The 19,961-nt window shown below is 51.4% G+C and overlaps 1 protein-coding gene across 1 annotated transcript in view; it reads left to right on the forward strand.

The window, feature by feature from the left end:
* MYH9 (myosin heavy chain 9) overlaps positions 1 to 19,961 on the forward strand; it is a 92,666-nt gene that overhangs the window by 21,313 nt on the left and 51,392 nt on the right. Inside the window, exons 2-3 of the mRNA XM_079937549.1 lie at positions 11,450 to 11,787; positions 16,052 to 16,208. Of these exons, the coding sequence (XP_079793675.1) occupies positions 11,455 to 11,787; positions 16,052 to 16,208 (490 nt within the window). The 5' untranslated portion in view covers positions 11,450 to 11,454. The remainder of the gene's footprint in view (positions 1 to 11,449; positions 11,788 to 16,051; positions 16,209 to 19,961) is intronic.

The raw sequence follows: 19,961 nt of genomic DNA on the forward strand, positions 1-19,961 counted from the left end.
CGTGCCTCTCTAGGAGGAGGGAATCTGCATACTCAAGTCTCGTGTCACTTGATGGCCTGGGTTCCTTGGGTGCAGGCCCTGTATCTCGGCGTTCCCTGGGGAGCTCAGGAGTCCTGGGAAGCCCCTCCAGATGGCCTCTGAGGAGGGAAGGGTGAAGGGGTTGGGATCTGGGGCTCTGGTGCTAAATTCCTCTCTGGTCTGTCTCTGGTCTGGTTTTCTTATCTGCTAGGCATCAGTACAGGCTTGGGTTGGAATACTGCTAATGGAAACAAGTCCCAGCTTCTTCTGTAAGCAAACAACATTCCTGAGGTGGGGAGGGGAGGGGCCCATCCGCCATTCTCCCATTCCTCAGCAGCTTCTGGGCTCTGGGCTGCTGGGGGGCCCCTCCCCCCTTCATAGCCTGGGGAGAGTGAGCACCTCGGGGTGGGGGCTGCTGTGAGCTTGGCCCTGGGTGGCTCAGTGGCTGAACAGCCCCCGTGCTTATGCAGGAAGGCTTCTGTGTCTATTATCTTGTTTGAGCCTGACAACAGCTGCCCAGCAAGGGTCACCCAGCTGGTCAGTGCCAAGCCGGACTCAACCCCTGCTCCTCTGCCACAGGCCTCCTGAACACATCCCACCAGACCAGCATTTCCCAGGCCAGCATCAAGAAATATTTTTCATGAAGGATATTCCTGGGCGTTAAGCCTGAATGGGCAAAATGAAGTGGGTTTCCTTACTGCAGGCTTCTCAGAACCTTCTGTGTGCCTCGCGGCTCAGCAGAAGGGCCATGGGATGCAGCATTTCCAACCTTCCTTGGCCAGAAAACCCTCTCCCCTCGGGCAAATCACTTAGGAGGCTAAGGTGGCTAAGAGTCACGGGATTGTACCACCTTGTTCTCTGTGGAGTAGCGTAACCTGGAGAAAGTCACCACGCTTCTGGAAGGTTTTTTCGTAAGTCCCAGGTATCATTCCAGGAAGGGTTAGGATCGATCAGGTCAGGAGGACAAGACAGAGGAGTTGGGAGGCAGTTCCTAGTAAATGTCGGATTCTTTGCTGGGAAGTTGAGTTACAGCTCCTCCAATGGTTGACGGTCCATACTTTTTTCTCTTTCTAAAGCTAGGAAATTGAGGTGTTCCGAGCTTGAAGATCACAGGAATCCTGAGCTGGGGATCAAACCCAGGGCCGTCCGACTCCAAATTCGTGCCCATTCCATTCCTTTCCATCATGGTGCATTACAAACACTTTATCTTGGGATCTGCAGAGCCGGTGCCCGCAGTGGTTTCTCCAAGTCCTGTCTGTCTCTTTGTTCTGAATTGATACCAGAGAACGTGCCTGAGGCGCTTGCTCAGCAGATGCAGACCAAGGACAGGAGAGGCAGGAAGCATGGCCCAGGGCTCTTCCTGGCTCCCAATGAGGGCAGAGGCCACGCCACCGCAGCTGAGGTCCTTTCTGCTCTGTCTGGTGGTAGATGGTAGGCACCTCCATCTTGGTTAATCAGGGGGCGCTAGATGGTTCCAGAAAACTGAGATGGTTTATTCAACCTTATGCAGAGCTTCTTGGGGTCCAGTAAGTTATCTTTAGTACTATTTCTCTTTGTGGGTTGAAAGCCCCAATATGCTTTCTTTCCCTTTTTGCTTGGGGGATATAAAAATTAGTCCACAAATGGCTCGGGTTTTGTAACAAAGAAGACAGATAAGGTGGCTACGACCCTGGTGTGTGCTTTCAGCTCTGCTCTCCCCGTCACTTCAGCTCTTGTACTCTCTGGCCTCTTTGCATAGCGCTTCGAAAACCTTCCCCATTACTCCTCCTGCCTCCTCTTCGTCTTGTTCCTTATTCATTCATTCAGGAAACTTTAACTGAGCACCTGCTCCAAGTCGGGCATTGCCCTAGACGTTTGAAGATGAATGAGAGCTGGTCCCTGTCCTCAGATAAAACTGCACATCATGACAATCCAGCTGCTGGATTACTGCAGTGGATACAGGACAGAGCCCAGAGGGGAGGGACGTGAGGGAAGTCTTTTCACAGCTATCAGAGGACGGAGTGTGGAGCTATTTGAGAGAGGGTTCCTGGTGCAGAGGACACCTCTTCTTCGAAGGCCCGGAGGCGTAAGCAGAGTGGGATGTGAAGGAATTGTTTATGAGGATCTGGGAAAGGCTTAGGCTGCACCACAAAGGGAGGGCAGGGGGAAAGGAAGGGCTAGGAGCACAGAGGAGATCAATGGGTAGGGTCACAAGGGCCTACTCACCGTGCAGAGATGATTTGATTTGATTTGGGGGAAGTCGCAGAGCCCTTGAACTGTTGGATGGGCTAAGAATATCAATAAAATAGAAAGTAGCATGCCTAGAAATGGAGCTGCTGAGTCATCCTGAAGGCAGTGAGGAGGCTGGATTTGAAGGAGGTGGAAGATGCAGGGCTTCGAAGAAGAACCAGCAAGGAGTAGCTGTAACAGCCCAGAAAGGACTGGAGGCAGGCCTGGTATGGAAGGGGTGCTGGCCATGAGGTTGGTGGAGGGCTTGCTAATCCACTGGGGAGGAATTTACAGTGACTGTCTTGGGTGACCAGAAGGACAGTGTCTTAGCTGGAGATGGAGACCTAGAAGAGAGTGCAGGTTTGGGGAGACGAGGGTGGGGGGAGTTCAGGTGTGATGATGCTTGTGGGTCCACCAGGTGGAGACGTCCCTCTGGTAGGTGGGAAACATTCACCTGGGTATCATCCCTGGAACTAATCCTTTTTCTTTTTTCTTTTTATCTTTTTTTTTTTTTTTTAATTTTTGGCCATGGGCTTCCATGGTGGTGTGGTGGTTGAGAGTCCGCCTGCCGACGCAGGGGACACAGGTTCATCCCCTGGTCCGGGAGGATCCCACGTGCCACGGAGTGGCTGGGCCCGTGAGCCATGGCCGCTGAGCCTGCGCGTCTGGAGCCTGTGCTCCGCATTGGGAGAGGCCACAGCAGTAAGAGGCCCGCGTACCGCAAAAAAAAAAAAAATTTTTTTTGGCCATGCCGCTCGGCTTGTAGGATCTTAGTTCCCTGACCAGGGATGGAACCCGTGCCCTCGGCAATGAGAGTGCAGAGTCCTAACTACTGAACTGCCAGGGAATTCCCTCCCTGGGACTAATTCTGATTTGCCAAAACCATCCAGTAAATAGCATTTGATGGATTTCCCAGGACTATGGGGTGAGCTGGCCCAGCCATGGACGCGCTCCCCCCTGCCCTGCCCGCAATGTGGCTGCTTTCTGTCTTCCATTAATCAGGGCCTCTTTTTTTTTTTTTTTAATTAATGAATTTATTTATTTTGGTCTTTGCTGCTGCGCACGGGCTTTCTCTAGTTGTAGCAAGAGGGGGCTACTCTTCGTTGCGGTGCACGGGCCTCACATTGCGCTGGCTTCTCTGGTTGTGGAGCACGGGCTCTAGGTGTGCAGGCTTCAGTAGTTGCAGCACGTGGGCTCAGTAGTTGTGGCACACGGGCTTAGTTGCTCCTCGGCATGTGGGATCTTCCCAGACCAGGAATCAAACCCATGTCTCCTGCATTGGCAGGCGGATTCTTAACCACTGCGCCACGAGGGAAGCCCGTCACCGGGGCCTCTTGATCCTGGTGAACTTTGCTTATGAATCACTGCCTGGGCTGCCGTGTTGGAGGCTCTGAGGGAGATTCATGTCCTGTCTGGGGAAGTACATCAGCCTCCTTTGCCTGATTTATTTTTTTTAACTGGGCATTTAACGTACAGGCCAGTAGTGGTCATATCCCTTAAAATACAGTGTATTACAAGGGACAGTCCTTCCTCAGTGACAGCATCATCCATGATGGTCATTGTTTGGGTCCTGGGAATGATTTCACTCTGAGGACTTCTGTTTTGAGAGTTGGCTTGTGCCCTTGAGAGTTGGGAGAGGATTTACTAAGGAGAGGTCTGGGTCCCTGATGCAATATTTGTTCATACTAATCCCTTAAATCAGTGGTTCTCAACTGGGTGCAGTTTCCCCCCACTCCCCACCTTTGGCAATGTCTGAAGACAATCTTGGTTGTCAAAACTGGGGACCAAGTGCCCCTGTCATCCAGTGGATAGAGGTCAGAGATGCTGCTAAACATCTTCCAATGCACAGGACAAGCCCCACAGCAAAGAATTATCTGGTCCCCAATGTTCACAGTGCTGAGGCTGAGAAACCTTGCTTTAACTGATCACATAATTTCATAGTTTATGAAAAACTATACCTTCTCCCTTGGCCTGGAATATTTTTTGATCATCTTTCTCCTCCCCCATCAGTATTCTACCCATCTTCCGGGACCCAGCTTAAATGTCATCTCCTCCATGAAACTCTGCCTTGAGTTTCCAAGTTTTCCATTGAATCACCCCTTTCTCTGTTCCTACAAGCAAGTTGCTTGTTCCTCTGTTTTCCTTCATGGAGTCTTGATCCGTGGTTGGCGGAATCTGCGGATTTGAAGGGCCAGCAGTACTTCTTCTTCACCCATACAGCCAACCTATCTGTTGGGCCCCCACCATATCTGGTGCTGGGTGCAGCTGTGAAAGGGAGAGGAAACCAAGGAGCTTGCTTTCTGTCCACTCTGTACTCTATGTAAAGTCCCAACTTGGCACTGTCACTAGTGGTATGTGTCTATCCTGTCATCTCGCTACATTACAAGCTCCTTGGGTCCTCTGCACCTTTGTCACAGTATTTTTGCACGTAGAGCCTCAGTATGTATTAGTTGATTGAATAAGTAAATCTTATGAGTTTGAAAATTTCTGTATTACTTCAGCAGGTGCTTTCATAGGCTCTTTTTTTAATTAAAAATTTTTATTTTATTTATTTATTTTGTGGCTGTGTTGGGTCTTCGTTGCTGCACACGGTTGCAGTACGATGGGGTGAGCTGGCCCAGCCATGGACGCGCTCCCCCCTGCCCTGCCCTCAGCGTGGCTGCTTTCTGTCTTCCATTAATCACCTGGGCCTTTTTGTTTTTTAAAATTAATTAATTAATTTATTTTGGTCTTTGCTGCTGCGTGCGGGCTTTCTCTAGTTGTAGCAAGCGGGGGTTACTCTTCGTTGCAGTGCACAGGCTTCTCATTGCAGTGGCTTCTCTGTGTTGCCGAGCATGGGCCCGAGGCACGTGGCCTTAAGTAGTTACGGCACACGGGCTTAGTAGTTGTGGCTTGTGTTCTCTAGAGCGCAGGCTCAGTAGTTGCGGCACACGGGCTTAGTTGCTCCGGGATCTTCCCAGACCAGGGTTCGAACCTGTGTCCCCTGCGTTGGCAGGCAGATTCTTATCTACTGCGCCACCAGGGAAGCCCAGCTCTTTTCTTTTTTAACTTTTTATTTTATATTGGAGTATAGTTGATTAACAATGTTGTGTTAGTTTCAGGTGTACAGCAAAGTGATTCAGTTATACATATACATGTATCTATTCTTTTTCAAATTCTTTTCCTTAACAATGGAACTCAAGCACCTCGAAAGTTTAATTTCACTCAAAAGCAATGACTATAAGGAGAAAGAGAAGGGGCCTGTTTACCTGTGCTCTCTGGGATGGGGGTGGGGATTAAAAAAAAAAATTAAAGGGGCCTGCTTGCGTACATCAGTGACTGAGCTGGAACAGGGCTCTGCTGTCTGGGTTGAGGCAGCCTGGGTCTCTGAACTGGAACCTTGGCTCAGAGAACTTGAATGGCTCCCCCAAGGTCACGGCCCTCACCTTACTTTTAGCTCCGCCGATTTAAGGTGGAAATGTGAAGAGTCCCTTGTACAGACCAGCACAAGGGGATGGGGTTTGCAGCCTCCAGCTGGCATAATTAGAGCTGGCATAATTAATGTCCGTTTCACTGGTTTGCTTCCCCAGCGGGGTTCTAGGGTTGTGTTCTCCCCATGGCCACGGAGAGCTCGCGGGAAGGCAGTCTCAAGTCAAGTGGAAACTGAGCAGGGCCTTGCAGCCGAGTGGCTCTGAATTTGAACCTGGCTTTTGTGACCTGTCTGAGCCTCATTTCCCCCACCTGTCATATGAATATGATGACATACCCCTTAGGAAATGATTGTGAGGACTGAGTGAGAAAATGGAGAGCTCAGTAGCAGGCTCTCATTACTTTAAGATGAGTTAAGATGGTAGCTTTAAGATGAGTTGTGATGACTTTGAAAGCTCCAAGCCTAGAAGTTGGCCCGTGGAAGGCTACATAAATCCTACCGTCTAGGAACGGAAAAGCTCACAGTGTCTGGACCACTGATTTGTCCTAGTACCATAAATTATGTCTCTAAGGGGCTCGCAGATTCTTTTCCAAACAAGCACACAAGCAAGTACAAAGAGAACCAACCAAGGGGAGGGAGGGGAAGAAGGAGGGAGGGGGAGGGAGAGGATGCCTTCGGAAAACAGGAAGGAGTACAAGATCCAAATGGACCTTTGGGGGGGAGGGGAGAAGGCAAAGAATCCAGGAATGACATTTTGTGTTGAAAGCAGAGGTTTTTGGTCAACCTATCTACTTTCAGTTTCATCATTTCCTGAGAATCCTAATTTAGCCTCTGGTTGTGTCCTCTCGATTATGGCCTAAAAAGGCAACGACTTGGGTTTCTTGGAGTTGGACTGGCACCCACAGGAAGCCGGCATGGAAAGGGCTGGCTTTAGCCTGATCTGATCTCCAATGGGCCAGAGCCGCCTCCTTTCTCCTTAACCCGTTGCTGGCCTGCTGAGTCCCACAGCTTCCCAGGACTTCTGAGGTTCCCTAATCTGAGTCACGAGCGCTTTCCTGCAGACAGTTTTCTTAGTGCTGGTGTCGTTGCTGCCACGTGGGTACCCTGCCCAAGTGGCCGTGCACACCAGTGTACCCTCGGGGGCCAGAAAAACACCCGGACAGATGTTCCTTTGCTCCCATAACTCCATTTGAGAACTTATGTCAAGGTGGTCCATTAGATAAGAGGAAAAGAGCTAGTAAGCGGTATTTTTTTTAAAAATCACTTTGGAATATCATGCAGCCATTAAAAGTGATCACTAATGAGGCTTTGGGGTCAGGGGTCCTGGGTTCGAGTCCTCCTCGCCCCCAGCTGTGTCAACAACAGGTTACTTTCCTCTCAGAGCCTCTGCTTTGTCCCCTGTAACAATGAAGCATTTGGATAAAAACCATCAAGAAGCGGACTATGGCCCTGTGGGGAAGTGGTCAGAGTGAGGAGAGAAAATACAAAATGTGAAACTCCCTGCCTGAGATAGTTAAAAATCAAGTGTTTCTATGAGCTGGGACTAGAAGGGACCATTAAAAAAAAAAGAGAGAAAACTAATTTTTGTGGGGAGAGTGTCAGGAATCTGGTGGTGCGTCTTTTTCTTTCATCTTGTAAACTGTTCTATTACACGCAGTTTTTAAAAAATTTCAGAGGCCGTTTAGCATGGTTCCAAGACAGGGCGGGGAGAAGTGGCGGGTGCTGGCGGCCGCAATCAGGCAGTCACCTCCCTGGTGTCCTTTCTATAAAGCCCCTTCCTTCATTGCTCACAGCTCTGGACGGTGGCGGCTTGCTCCACCTGCATCCTCAGAGGTGAGAGTTAACCTGTGTGCTGGCTTCCCCGCCAGGCACACAAGAGTCAGCAGCCACTGGGGCCCAGGAGCCTCTACCTGACACAGGTGGAAACAGGAGCTCCGCTGCTGCCCTGTGGCCCCCAAATCCTTGAATGTGGATGTTCCTGTCCAGGCCTGGTGAGAAGGCTCTTGAATAGAAACTCCATTGTTTATCGTGACCTCTGCAGCTCTCCCCACCGGTCTAGCCCCATGTATTGATCTGGGCACATCATTCTGGCAGAGTTGCTGAAACCAAAGGGCTCTGTCCTTGGCCTGGTCAAGCAGCCGTGTTTAATGAAAAGTCCTGCTCAGAGAGAGGTGCTGAGGCCAGTCGGGACTCCTCAGACCCACTGTCCGGGGGTGGCTTGGCCTCGCTGGAGGCAGAGGGCTGCAGCCCGATTCAGCTCTGAGGGGGCAGGGTGTACCCCTCCCTCTTATAGGAAGTATGGCTTGGCCTGCAAATCTCAGATAGCTATCAGAGGTAGACAGTGCTGGCCTGTACCTGCCCCCTGCTCCCCCACTGAGGCCTGAAGGTAGGGTAGAACCAGGAGCTGAAGGTGGGGGGTTGGGTGGAGTCTTCCCCTGCTACCTGCTGCAATGTTCATGGCCTCCAGTGCAGGCTCACTGATGAAAGGGCCTGGCCGTTCACCCAGATTCCCAGGGTAGGCCAAAGGCCAAACACCCAGGGCCTGCAACCTGGAGGTAGCCCGCATACTCTTTGCTCTAGGTTCCCCCGGGGTTGGAGTTGCTGGGGTGAACTGGAGTTTGATGAGGACCAGAAGTCGTTGTGCCATCCCTGAGGGATCACTCACTGTTGACGGTCTCAGGCCGAGGGAGTGAGAATGTTGGATTTCACCCCGCTCTGCTTTTTTTTTTTTTTTTTTTTTTTTGTGGTACACGGGCCTCTCACTGTTGTGGCCTCTCCCGTTGCGGAGCACAGGCTCTGGACGCGCAGGCCCAGCGGCCATGGCTCGCAGGCCCAGCCGCTCTGCGGCATGTGGGATCTTCCCGGACCGGGGCACGAACCTGCGTCCCTTGCATCGGCAGGCAGACTCTCAACCACTGCGCCAGCAGGGAAGCCCTGCTCTGCTTTTTGACAGGCCACATGGTCCATACAAGGAAGGCTCATTCTCAGCCTCCCTGGCTGCCTGATGATGCCCAGTAAATATCTGCTGAATGTTGTGGGATGCATTCCCCTGTACCGCCCGTGCTCCCCTCAGCTTACTGACAGTTTCAGCCCAGCCCCAATGTTGGCCTGACTTCTTTCGCAAGACCCCAGGCACAAGTGTGCTGGGAAGAGGCCAGGCCTGGGGACCAGGCAGATCTGGGTTAGCCCATAACTGGGCCGGGCAACTCTGGGCAAGCGACCTGCCCTCTCTGGACTGTTTCCTCATTTGTAAACTGGGGAAAATAAGAGCTTTTTTTCCCCAGGGTGACTGATGGTTAGGTGAGGTTGGGAATAAACCAAACCTGATGTTGGTAGGTAGGTACTTAATGATTGGCCCCTTCCCCCCTTCTCTTGGAGTGATCTTGTAAAGGGTGTCTTCACTGGACTGGGTTGGTGGAACTCCTAACGAGCAGTGGACTTGGGGTTTTGGGGGACAGGGTTGACGTGAATCCCTTTTTGCATATCGATGGGAGATTGTCCTCTCCTTTCCGGGTTTCAAGTCTGAGGAACCAGCAGCCAGGGAGGCCCTGTGCTCACTGATTGTTGCGAGCTCTAGAGCACGGTGGTGACGTGACTGGGGAGATCGGTTTGGGGACCCTGGGTGCTAGGACTTTGCAGAGGGTGACTGGCCCGTGGTCAGATGGACGGCAGAGAGGCAGAAGACAACTGGTATTTACTCTGGCACAGAGAAGCCTTTGATCTGTTTGAACGGACTGGCCAGTGTGGAGGTGAGGACGGCTGGATTTGGGCCTGTCTAGCCTCCAGACCCACCCGGAAGATGAGGCCGGCCAGGTGGTCTGCAGCCGTCCCATTCCTGCTGCCTGACTCTGGGCCCTGCCTGCTTCTTCTGGGGGTGGTCCTTGCAGGTGGATGGTGCCCCTTGGTCCCCCCAGAGGGGCTGCCGGGGTTTGCTTGTGCTGCGAACGTAAACAAAGCCCCTGGCTGAGCTCGCTGGGGAGGCTGCCAGGCCCTGCCGCTTGGCTTTGCCTTCCCTTGTGGTGGGTGGGAGCTGGCAGACTTCCTAGAAAACAGCCTCTCCTGGAGTGAGTCCAGGGGAGCCCCTCAGCCTTGATCTGGAAACCATTTAATGAGCCCAGATAAGAAGGCCTGGGCAGCCCAGACTTTCGCTTTTGTTCTCTGCCTCCCAAGCCTTCAGCCTCCTTGGCATCCAAATTCCTGTTGGGATCAGGAAGCATGAAAGACTGTGAGACTCTGGCTTTGGATCTGGGGTCCTCCTGGCTTCCTGGGCCTGGGGAGGGAGCCTTGATCTCACAAGGGAAAAGCTTCCCGGTGTCATGAGCTAGTCAATGAGCTTCTGGGTTGTTCCTCTGGTGGCTGTGGGCTGGCTCTGTCCTAGACCAGGGTTTCTTTTTCTTTTATTAATTTAATTTAATTTAATTTAATTTTTATTTTTTATTTATTTTTTGGCTGCGTTGGGTCTTCGCTACTGCGCGCAGGCTTTCCCTAGTTGCAGGGAGCAGGGGCTACCCTTTGTTGTGGCGCGCAGGCTTCTCACTGCGGTGGCTTCTCTTGTTGTGGAGCACGGACTCTAGGCAAGCAGGCTTCAGTAGTTGTGGCATGCGGGCTCAGTAGTTATGGCTCGCGGGCTCTAGAGCGCAGCCTCAGTAGTTGTGGCGCACGGGCTTAGTTGCTCCAGGGCATGTGGGATCTTCCCAGACCAGGGCTCGAACCCGTGTCCCCTGCATTGGCAGGTGGATTCTTAATCACTGCGCCACCAGGGAAGTCCCTAGACCAGGGTTTCTTAGTCCTGCTTTTGGTTCACTCAAAGCAGCTGTCCTCCCCGCTGATCCCAGCCTGAGCCTCTGAGCAGGAATAAGTACTGTGGTTAGACTATGGGAGACCACAGAGACCAGGAGTCCTTCTTAGGTAACTCTGGACTAAACCCCTTACCTCCAGAGAGCTTCTGTTTCCTCATCTGTAAAATGGGATGATAACACGCACTTTACCCACTTTACAGAGTTGTTAGGAGGAGGATCTTCTGAGATAGTGAAGTGTGTGCGATGGTATTTCATAAACTATAAAACCACTCAGATAAGAGGGATCATTATTTTATCTTTCTTTTGCAAATCAGCTTCAAAAAAGGCAAACACACATGGACTTATGTTCTCCTCGCCCATAAATTATGAGCGTTGCCTTTTTACATTAGTGCCTCAGAAGGGAAGCACTCATTACTCTCCAGGATGTGTCCTGGAGCCTGACTTCTTTTCTTCTCGCCTTATTTCTTGGGGCGATGGAATTAAAATCTGTTGGCAACATATTGGTGTTGTGTTTTCTTCTCTTGGTTGAGTCCGTGAAATAGGAAAAAGTTTTTTAAACTGGAGGCTTCCACTCTGTGCACTTGTAGTCAGTTGCCTTTTTTGGGTTAACTAGAAATGCGTTCTTGTTGGAAGTCCTCTTAAACTGTGTGGTCACTTTCCTGCCTTAGCAGGTATAGCTTAGTGTGACTCTAATTACATCTGTCTGAGACTTATTATGCATATCATTTGGCACAATCGTTGTTTATAGATTTGTTTGTGCATCAATCCTGGGATACATCTTACCATTAATTCCTTACAGAATCTCTGATATCAACTTGTTTTTTCAGTGATGTACACCTTTCTCCCGAAAGTAGAGGGCGAGAAAATTTTGACAAATTGTACGATCTGGTTATATATAATTTTACTTACTATAATGCTGTACAGTTTGCAAACACATGACGCGAGTGATCTCTTTGTGGCTGGTATAGTTGTAGCTAACGTTGTATCCTTTTTTTCTCCCGGTCCTGGCTCTAAGTCACCATGGCGCAGCAAGCTGCCGATAAGTATCTCTATGTGGATAAAAACTTCATCAATAACCCGCTGGCCCAGGCCGACTGGGCTGCCAAGAAGCTGGTATGGGTGCCTTCAGACAAGAGTGGCTTTGAGCCCGCCAGCCTCAAGGAAGAGATGGGTGAGGAGGCCATCGTGGAGCTGGTGGAGAACGGGAAGAAGGTGAAGGTGAACAAGGATGATATCCAGAAGATGAACCCACCCAAGTTCTCCAAGGTGGAGGACATGGCGGAGCTCACGTGCCTCAACGAAGCCTCGGTGCTGCACAACCTCAAGGAGCGCTACTACTCAGGGCTCATCTACGTAAGTGAGCGGGGCTCTGCACGGGTGGGAGGTTCCAGGGCTCATCTACATAAAGTGGGCGGGCTCTGCATGGGTGGGAGGTTCCAGGGCTCATCTACATAAAGTGGGCGGGCTCTGCACGGGTGGGAGGTTCCAGGGCTCATCTACATAAAGTGGGCGGGCTCTGCACGGGAGGGAGGCTCCAGGGCTTATTTACATAAGTGAGTGGGGCTGTAGGCGGGAGGGAGGACCTGCCGAGAAGGAGATACACTGACTGGTGTTAAGTGGAAAAGTCCTCCTTTATAGACCAGCTTCGCCCAGGCTTCTGATATGGCAGGTGGGAAGGATTGAGGCCCAGAGAGGGCAAGGGACTTATGCAGAGTCACACAGCCAGGTGCTGGCAGGCCTGAGACTGGAACTCGGGTTTCAGTATCTCTGTCTTTCTTGATGAAAATATTGTATGGACCAAATTAAAAGCCCCTGTCCCTCGGGGTATTAACCACTTAAATTCAGCATTAGTGACCTGCAGAAAAACAAACAGCCTTAAAGGAAGCATTGCTTGTCTGTGGAGGGGAGATGGGAGCTAAGTGCTGTTGTCTGGGAGTGGGACTCTCCCCTTGGCATCCTCAACTGCTTACGTTAGAACCACTCCGCTGGCTCTAAGAAATGGGTCCTGCTCAGCAAAGCAGAGTGATTCAGGTCATGGGAATTGGAGCCTCCAGGATCTGGTTCCAGTCTTGGCCCTTCCTGACCATTTGACATGGCTACGTGGGGCCTCACTTCCTCATCTATGAGGAGTCGTGAAAGCATTGTAAAGCACCAGCCAGCCCTGGGGTCGCGGAGAGCCTCGGCTCTGTAGCTGCTCCCTTTTGTCGTAGGTGAAGGTAATTCCGACCCTCTGCTCGGCCTTTTATGGGTGTCGCTGTTCAGCTGGGGTCCTGTTAGAGCATTGCTGAGTGTGAAACAAGTCGGTGGCCTGCCTGCACTTGCCTATCAGCTGGCTGCAAACAGAAATATTAGGAAAGTGCATTTGACGTTAGTTGCTTCTCAGAGCGTGGGTTTTACTCTAGGCAGGCATGGACCTGCGCCTACAACTCGTGGGCAGGACCAGAGCCTTTTCTCCAGAACTCCTCAGCTGGAGGCGTTAGGCCTTAACTCCCGTTTTTGCTTCTTTGCTGGCATCTCCCGTGCGCAGATCCTCCTGCTTCGGTCCAGCCTCCTCCTTGGCATCCTCACCAAAAGGAAGTCGATTGTCTGTGCAGTTGCCCTAATGGAGACCCCCAGCAGGTGCAGAGCTGCGGGGAGATCAGAGCCGCTCGATGGGGCTGCCTGGGCAGGGGGTGCTGCCTCATTCTCAGGCCCTCTCTCTGCACACGCTGTTCCAAATTGCGACCCCGGGAGCCTTTGTGCGGTGTGTCTGCCTGGCGTTGTGGGGAGCGTGGCTAATTCTGCGCCACAGCTGCTCTGTCTGTTTCTTTGGTGGGGGGAGGCCCGGGGGCAGGGGGCAGTCGGGCACAAAGAGCTTCTGTGGCCCGTGAATGGAGCAGCTCCCTGGTGTGGCCGTGTGGGAGCAGAGCCACTTGTTCAGTGTCTGCGCCTCCACGGGCCTCCAGCAGGATGAGCTCACAGTACAGCCCCTTCCTCCCACCTGAGCTGCAGTGCTCATTCCTCGGGGCTTAGTTTCATCATCCACTGATTTGATGGGATTAGCCCAGAGAACTTTGAGGTCCTCTTGAACCCCCCCATGGGACCATCTGCCCACCCAGCTGTCAGAAAGGCTTGTCCTAGTAAAACCCAGGCCCCTTCTGCCGTCACCACCAGCTGTTTCCAAACATCTGGCCCCGTGGCACGCCCTAAACGTGTGGCCACGTTGTCCTTCGCTTTCATCGGGCTGGAGTTCCTAGAGTGTGGGTTTTCTCAAACCCCAGGAACAAAGCTCACTTGTTTCTGAGCTCCTGGGATGACCTCGCTGCTCCCTGGCCTGCTATCTCAGCCCCACCCGACAGTCATGGAGGGAAAACCAGAGGTTTCCCGCCGTGCTCCCGTCTTCCCATAATACCTGAGCTGCAGGTTGCCAACACCTCGTGCAGACTTCTTTGCTTCAGAGCTTTCCTGGTACCTCCTGAAGAAAGTAGTTGGAGGGAGAACAATTGACTGATTATCCCAGGAAGAAGGAAACTCAGGGCCCTGCGTCCCCTCCTCCACGCAGAAGAGGCAGTCAGGCACCCTTGTTCATTTCCAAGGTCATCTGCTCTTTTGCACGGGGGCCGGTGCGTGGTTGGTGGGTCCTTCCCGAGTTCTGCTTTCAGCCTGACTTCTGCTTGAAAAGTCCAAGACCTGTAGCCCTTGGCCAGTGCTGGGAAGGGCCTCTGTGCTCCCGACTGGTTCCTGTGTGGACCCTGTCTTTGGATTCAGCCACAAGATCCACCCTCAGTTTTGGCGAGACTGGAGTGGGCAGGGTGGAAGGGACTGGATTGACACACACCCAGCCCCTCAGATGTTGCCTGCTGTTGGATCGGGGGGCAACACTGTGGACAGTGAGGGTCGAGGCCACCTGTAGCAAGGGAAGCAAAAAGATGTGAGGAGTTTGGAGAACCAGCTTCCATGACCAAGGAGGTCTGCACTGGGGGGATTGTGGAACCTAGGTCTGCTCCCAGCTCTGCCAGGAACTGCCTCGTGGCCTTCAGCCATCACTCAACAGTCGGGGCTGCAGGTGTGAGTCACGGCTTCTGGGCCTCGCTTTGCCTGGCTTCTTCTGGGCCTGTGGCCTGTTTCCCTAGGGAGAAGGTGCTTGGGTTGCTCCAGCTACCTAAAGAAAGCTGTCCCCCCACAATGAGCACCCGTCACCTGGGTGGTCTCAGGGGGTCTCGTCCAGCTATTAGGAGTCTGTCTTTTTTTCCTTGTCGGGGAGAAGGATCTTGAAAAAAAAAAATAGTGGGGAAATTATTATTATTAGAAAAAGAGGACACTGAAGAAAGGCAGATCTGTCTAGACCGTTGCCACCAGAAACTGCTTTCCTGACCTACTCTGAGCCTCTCTCCATGGCTGTGCTGGGTGCTGTGATCCGCATAACCACTCAGTGAGGATCAACTAGTCTGCGTGTGCCCATTTTACAGATTGAGAAATGGAGGGAGAGGGAGGTTAAGAAACTTGCCCTTGCTGAGGTTTGACTCTGGGGTCTGATTTTAACCTGGTCATCTCAGACTTGGGGTATCGGGTGTATTCTCGGGAGCCTCACGTGGAGTGTTGACGAATTGGGTTCCCCTTCAAGAGGAGACCTGAGTCTTGGAGAAGGCTCACAGGGGACATGAAAGTGGTCTTTAAGTTTGTTTTTTGGTTTTTTTTTTTAATTAATTTATTTTTATTTTATCTTCTTTTATTTTTGGCTGCGTTGGGTCTTTGTTTCTGCGCACAGGCTTTCTCTAGCTGCGGCGAGCGGGGGCTACTCTTCGTTGCAGTGTGCAGGCTTCTCATTGCAGTGGCTTCTCTTGTTGCGGAGCACGGGCTCTAGGTGCACGGGCTTCAGTAGTTACGGCTCGTGGGCTCTAGAGCACAGGCTCAGTAGTTGTGGCGCACGGGCTTAGTTGCTCTGCGGCATGTGGGATCTTCCCGGACCAGGGCTTGAACCCGTGTCCCCTGCACTGGCAGGTGGATTCTTAACCACTGCGCCACCAGGGAAGCCCCGGTCTTTAAGTTTTTTAGAGATTTTCATGTGAGTGTCTCTGGAAGGTTCCAGGGAGAGAAGTATCTGTCAGCGATCTGTCATCCCACAAAGCATCCTAGATGGTTGAGGAGTGCCATGAGTCTTTCCCAGTGCTGGGAAAGTTTAGGCTTGAATATCTCAGAGGGTCCTTAAGGGTAGAATAATTTGTATTTCCACACCGTTTGCTTGCTGCAGCCGAATCCTTTTCCCTTTGTGCATCTCTCACGATGCCAAACACATCTTTATCGTCCTTGGATCTGAGTTTCGTAACTGGACTCCTACTGTCCACGAAGCTTGCCCCAGATCTCGCCCGCTGCACACGCTTGTCAGCGTGCACGGCTGGCAGCAGTCTTGCAGTCGAGGGAGGCTCCCCTCAACTGAAAGAGCAGAGATGGTGCTGGTGCCCCAGCGCCTCGGCAGGTCTGCCGGAGTGGGGCCCGGAGAACCGGGGGCTCCAGGGGGGGCTTTCACATCAGGCTGACTCGGGGTCCTTAGAGGCAGCAGGCATTTTGCCGCAAAGTGTGCCCGACGTTGAGAATCAGACTTGCTAACCCATTCCTGTTTGCCGCTCTTTTCTTTCAGACCTACTCAGGCCTGTTCTGTGTGGTCATCAACCCTTATAAGAACCTGCCCATCTACTCCGAAGAGATCGTGGAAATGTATAAGGGCAAGAAGAGACATGAGATGCCTCCCCACATCTACGCCATCACAGACACCGCCTACAGGAGTATGATGCAAGGTGAGCGCCGTGGCCTTCCCAGGGGCTGAGTCTTTACCTCTAGCCTTGTTGGCATCTTTGCAGGTGCTCCTTCACGGTGATCTTGTGGCTGCATTGGTGTTGATGGCCCTGGTGAAGGGGCCGTGCATTGTGGAGGTCTGTAAGCCATTGCGTGAGAGTCAAGACCAGCGGCTATCAAAGGAGATGTTTGTATGTTGATAGAATGTTCAAGAAGCTTGAAAAAATGCATTTCCTAATTATTTTCCCAATTTCTCATTCTTGTCAGGAGCTCCTGTGCCAGTCCTCTGACTTCCAGGCCCCCTCTTCCACCAGTTACTTCCTTTCCTTCATTCTTTTCACCTCTTCTCTTCTACACAGTTTGGAAACATGCTTGAGTTTTCACATCTTTAAAAAAAAAAAAAACACACAAAGTCTCTCCTGGATTCTGTGCCCTACTGTAGGTTGTCTCTGCTCTCTCTCCCCCGTCATAGTGGAGCTTTTTAGAGGAAGTATCCGTGCTTACCACCTCTGTTCAACTCTTCTCAGCCACACTCCTTGCCCTGCACCCCATTCTGTGTGACAAAGGCCACCCTCCCTTCTGTGGAGTTCTGAGCTCTTATCTTACTTAACCTCTCCCAGGATTGGACAGTCTTACCCACTTCCTTTTGAAAGCGCTTCCTTCCTGTGACTCTCTGGTTCCCCTAATCTCTGCCTTGCCCATCTGCATGCTTCTCCCCCGTTACACCTGGTGCTTCTCAAGGTCTCGTCCTCTGGACCATGGCCCATCCACTCGAGTGGTTTCGCCATCACTTTCCAGCTGAGGACCGGCTCTGTTAGCTGATTGCTGCCAGCCACTTGCTTCCGGCTGCCATCTCTCCATCCACCCAGTCACCCAAGCCTGGAACCTGGCTCCCCTTACACTGTCCGCTTTCTCTCTCCCCCCTTTTTCCAAGCCAGTCAGCGCTCTCTATAGATTTTAGCTCTTTTAACATTTCTGACCTCCTTCCCCCTCTTGTCTCTGTGGCCCTGGCCTTAGTTCAGGCCTCTACAATTTTTTGCCTGTACTATTGCTGTGCCTCTTAACCTTTGCTCTTAATAGAGCCCTCTCGCTGTGCTTCTATCAGAGAGTCGTCTTTCTGGAATGCAAATCTGATCAAACCCCCGATTTGAACTCTTGAAAAGTCTCCTCAATTGCCCCAGGGATAACCCTTAAACCCTCCAGCAGCATACGGTGCCCTTTGTAATTGGCCTGCTGCCTACCTCTCCAACTTGCTGGCTACATGGCTTACATTTCTCCAGTAGGCCTCTCTGCCTGAAGCCGCCACGCCTGTTCCATCTGCCCTGCAATAGCTGGCAAGTCTCCAGTCTTTTGTTAAAGGCACGACTGAAGCATTACTGCCAGCCTGGGAGGATGTCTGGGCTAGCCCTGGTAATACTTTGACTTAGGTGTGGACTGGGCCCAGGTTGCCTTTATATTCTCAGAGCTTAGTCAACTCCCTAGCACAGGGCTATGTTCTCATATCTTGTAGGGATAGTGGTTTTTCACGTCCTATTACGTGGGCATCCTTTTTTTTTTTTTCTTAAACTTTGTAGTCAATCTAGGCTGTGGTGGTGATGAGTCTTATCGTATTAACAACTTTGTCCCTGGTTTAGTGGTTTAAAGTGGCAACGTGTGGGTCTGTCTTGTACCATCCACACAGTGCTGTGGAAGGTGTTTCCTTGCCAAGCTTGGTGAATTACGTAGGTTGTACACGTTTGGCCTACCCTTTGGCTCATGTTCACGTCTATCAAAATTCGTTGAAGAAGCCAGCCCTTTAGTTTTAAAGTAGGATGTCTGTTTCAGAGTGCTAGCTAGAACAGTCTGGTAGGAGAACATTCTGTGGGATTCCGGAAGAGCCTGAGTCTGTCTCTAGAGGTTATGAGTCAGTTTTCTCCTTGCTCTCATAATTGGCCTCATGCAGGAAGTGCACCCTGGAGTATTCTTGAGCTCCGCACGACTGAGTTAGGGCATGTTCCCACACTTGGATCCCAGACCTGAAAGGTTTTCTAGCAAGTGGGATTTTTCACTTCTTCCCAAGCCATTATGATAAGAATAATGTGGTGATGGACAGCATGGTGCCAGGAGTCGGAGTCTCTGGAACTGAACTGCCAGCCTTTTTTCTGACAATCTGTGGGACTTCTTCCCAAAGAGATTTCGCCCAATTATTGTGTGTTCAACAACCACAAAGAATTTTGAGGGGCAAAAGTCAGCGCTATAGGTTGGATATAATTGTGGAAAAAAAAAAAAAGGAGCTTGCAGAGGACTGGAGCTTTCCTGTGTGTTGATCAGGAAGTCTTGGCCATAATGGAATGGCCTTGATGGGAACTGAGGAGCCACCCCAAGTTATGAGGGTGAATGGGTGGGTGTTTTCATCTTTTGGACATCTGTAGGCACAGGAAACCTAAGGTCTTGTTGCTTTTTTAAAATTACCTGGGTGGGTGCTGGGTCCGTGTACTTTCTAAACTTCAATCTGAGAAGTTTTTGCCCGTTTCTGCTCCATGTTAGACCCGGTGCAGCTCTTCAGCCCCCATGTTGACCGAGGACGTTTCCAAGTTCCCTCTTGTCACACACAGTTGACCCGCAAAGCAATCAGCAACAGATTTCTTGTTCTTGGGACAGGGAGGAAGTTAATTAACAGAAGTTGCCCCTGTTAGGACAAGATGGTTCGCCAGTAAAGGAAGTTCTCGAGCGGAGCCTTTGGTGCCTGCCCTGAGTCAGGTATGGACAGTGGAGCCTTGGGGTCTGCAGGCTGTTAGAATCAGTGGCTCTCTTTTGGAGAGCGTGTCTTACTTATTAAGCACATGCTGCCCCTCTGGCTTAGGGGAACACAGGTCTGTTCTCTGACACTTCCGTGCTAAAAGCCACAGCCAGACAGTTCCTTTTCTGCTTTTTCTTTAAACAGGAACTAGAAAAAGATTTCCTCCCTGAGCTGGCCGTGGCTTATGACATAGTAGCATTTATTCTGCCAAATAGGGGAGTTGGTGACTTTGTCTGGAGAGTTTTATGAGATGAGCTCTTTGACTTCTCCTAGGGACCTCCCTCCGTCTTTCATCTCTTAAATGCTCTGGTTTGCCTGTAAGTCCTGATTTACGCCTGCCGTCTTGCAGTTAGTACTAACACTGCCCTCTCTCCCTTTCAGAAGCGCTCCCGTTTGCATGATGAATTATATGGTTACTTTACCTGTTTGTCGGACGAAGCCAGGGTTTCTCAAACTTGGCACCACTGACGGTTTGGGGCTGGATATCCATTCTCTGTTTGTTTTTTTTTATGGGGGGGGGGGAGTTTGTCCCGAGCATTATGGGATGCTTCACAGTATCCGGGCCTCTACGCACTCGATGCCAGCAGCACCCTCCCCCTGCAGTTGTGACAACCAAAAAGGCCCCTAGACATTGTTACCAAATGTTCCCTGGGGGGCAAAATTGTCCCCACTGCAGAACCACTGGACTAAGCATTGCAGATTGGTTTTATTCTAAGCGTCAGCTCCCATCAGTAGTGCCTTGCCTAACCCTGTGCTGACAAAGGATGTGAGATTCAGTGCCAAGGAATGCTGGGATAGATTAGTGCTGTCTGCCGTGGGCACAGGTTGGGGCATGGCAGCATATGGTAGCCTGGATTAGGCCACGGAGGTAGGAGATTGGAAAGTGCCTGAATACTGAGAGGTTGAGTACATTGCTCTGGCACCGGAGGTGACGGCAATCCAGGTGGAGAGACAGACATGTTTGTACACAGGGATC

Source organism: Stenella coeruleoalba, assembly GCF_951394435.1.
Source record: "Stenella coeruleoalba genome assembly, chromosome: 11".
In the NCBI taxonomy this organism is placed as follows: Eukaryota; Metazoa; Chordata; class Mammalia; order Artiodactyla; family Delphinidae; genus Stenella; species Stenella coeruleoalba.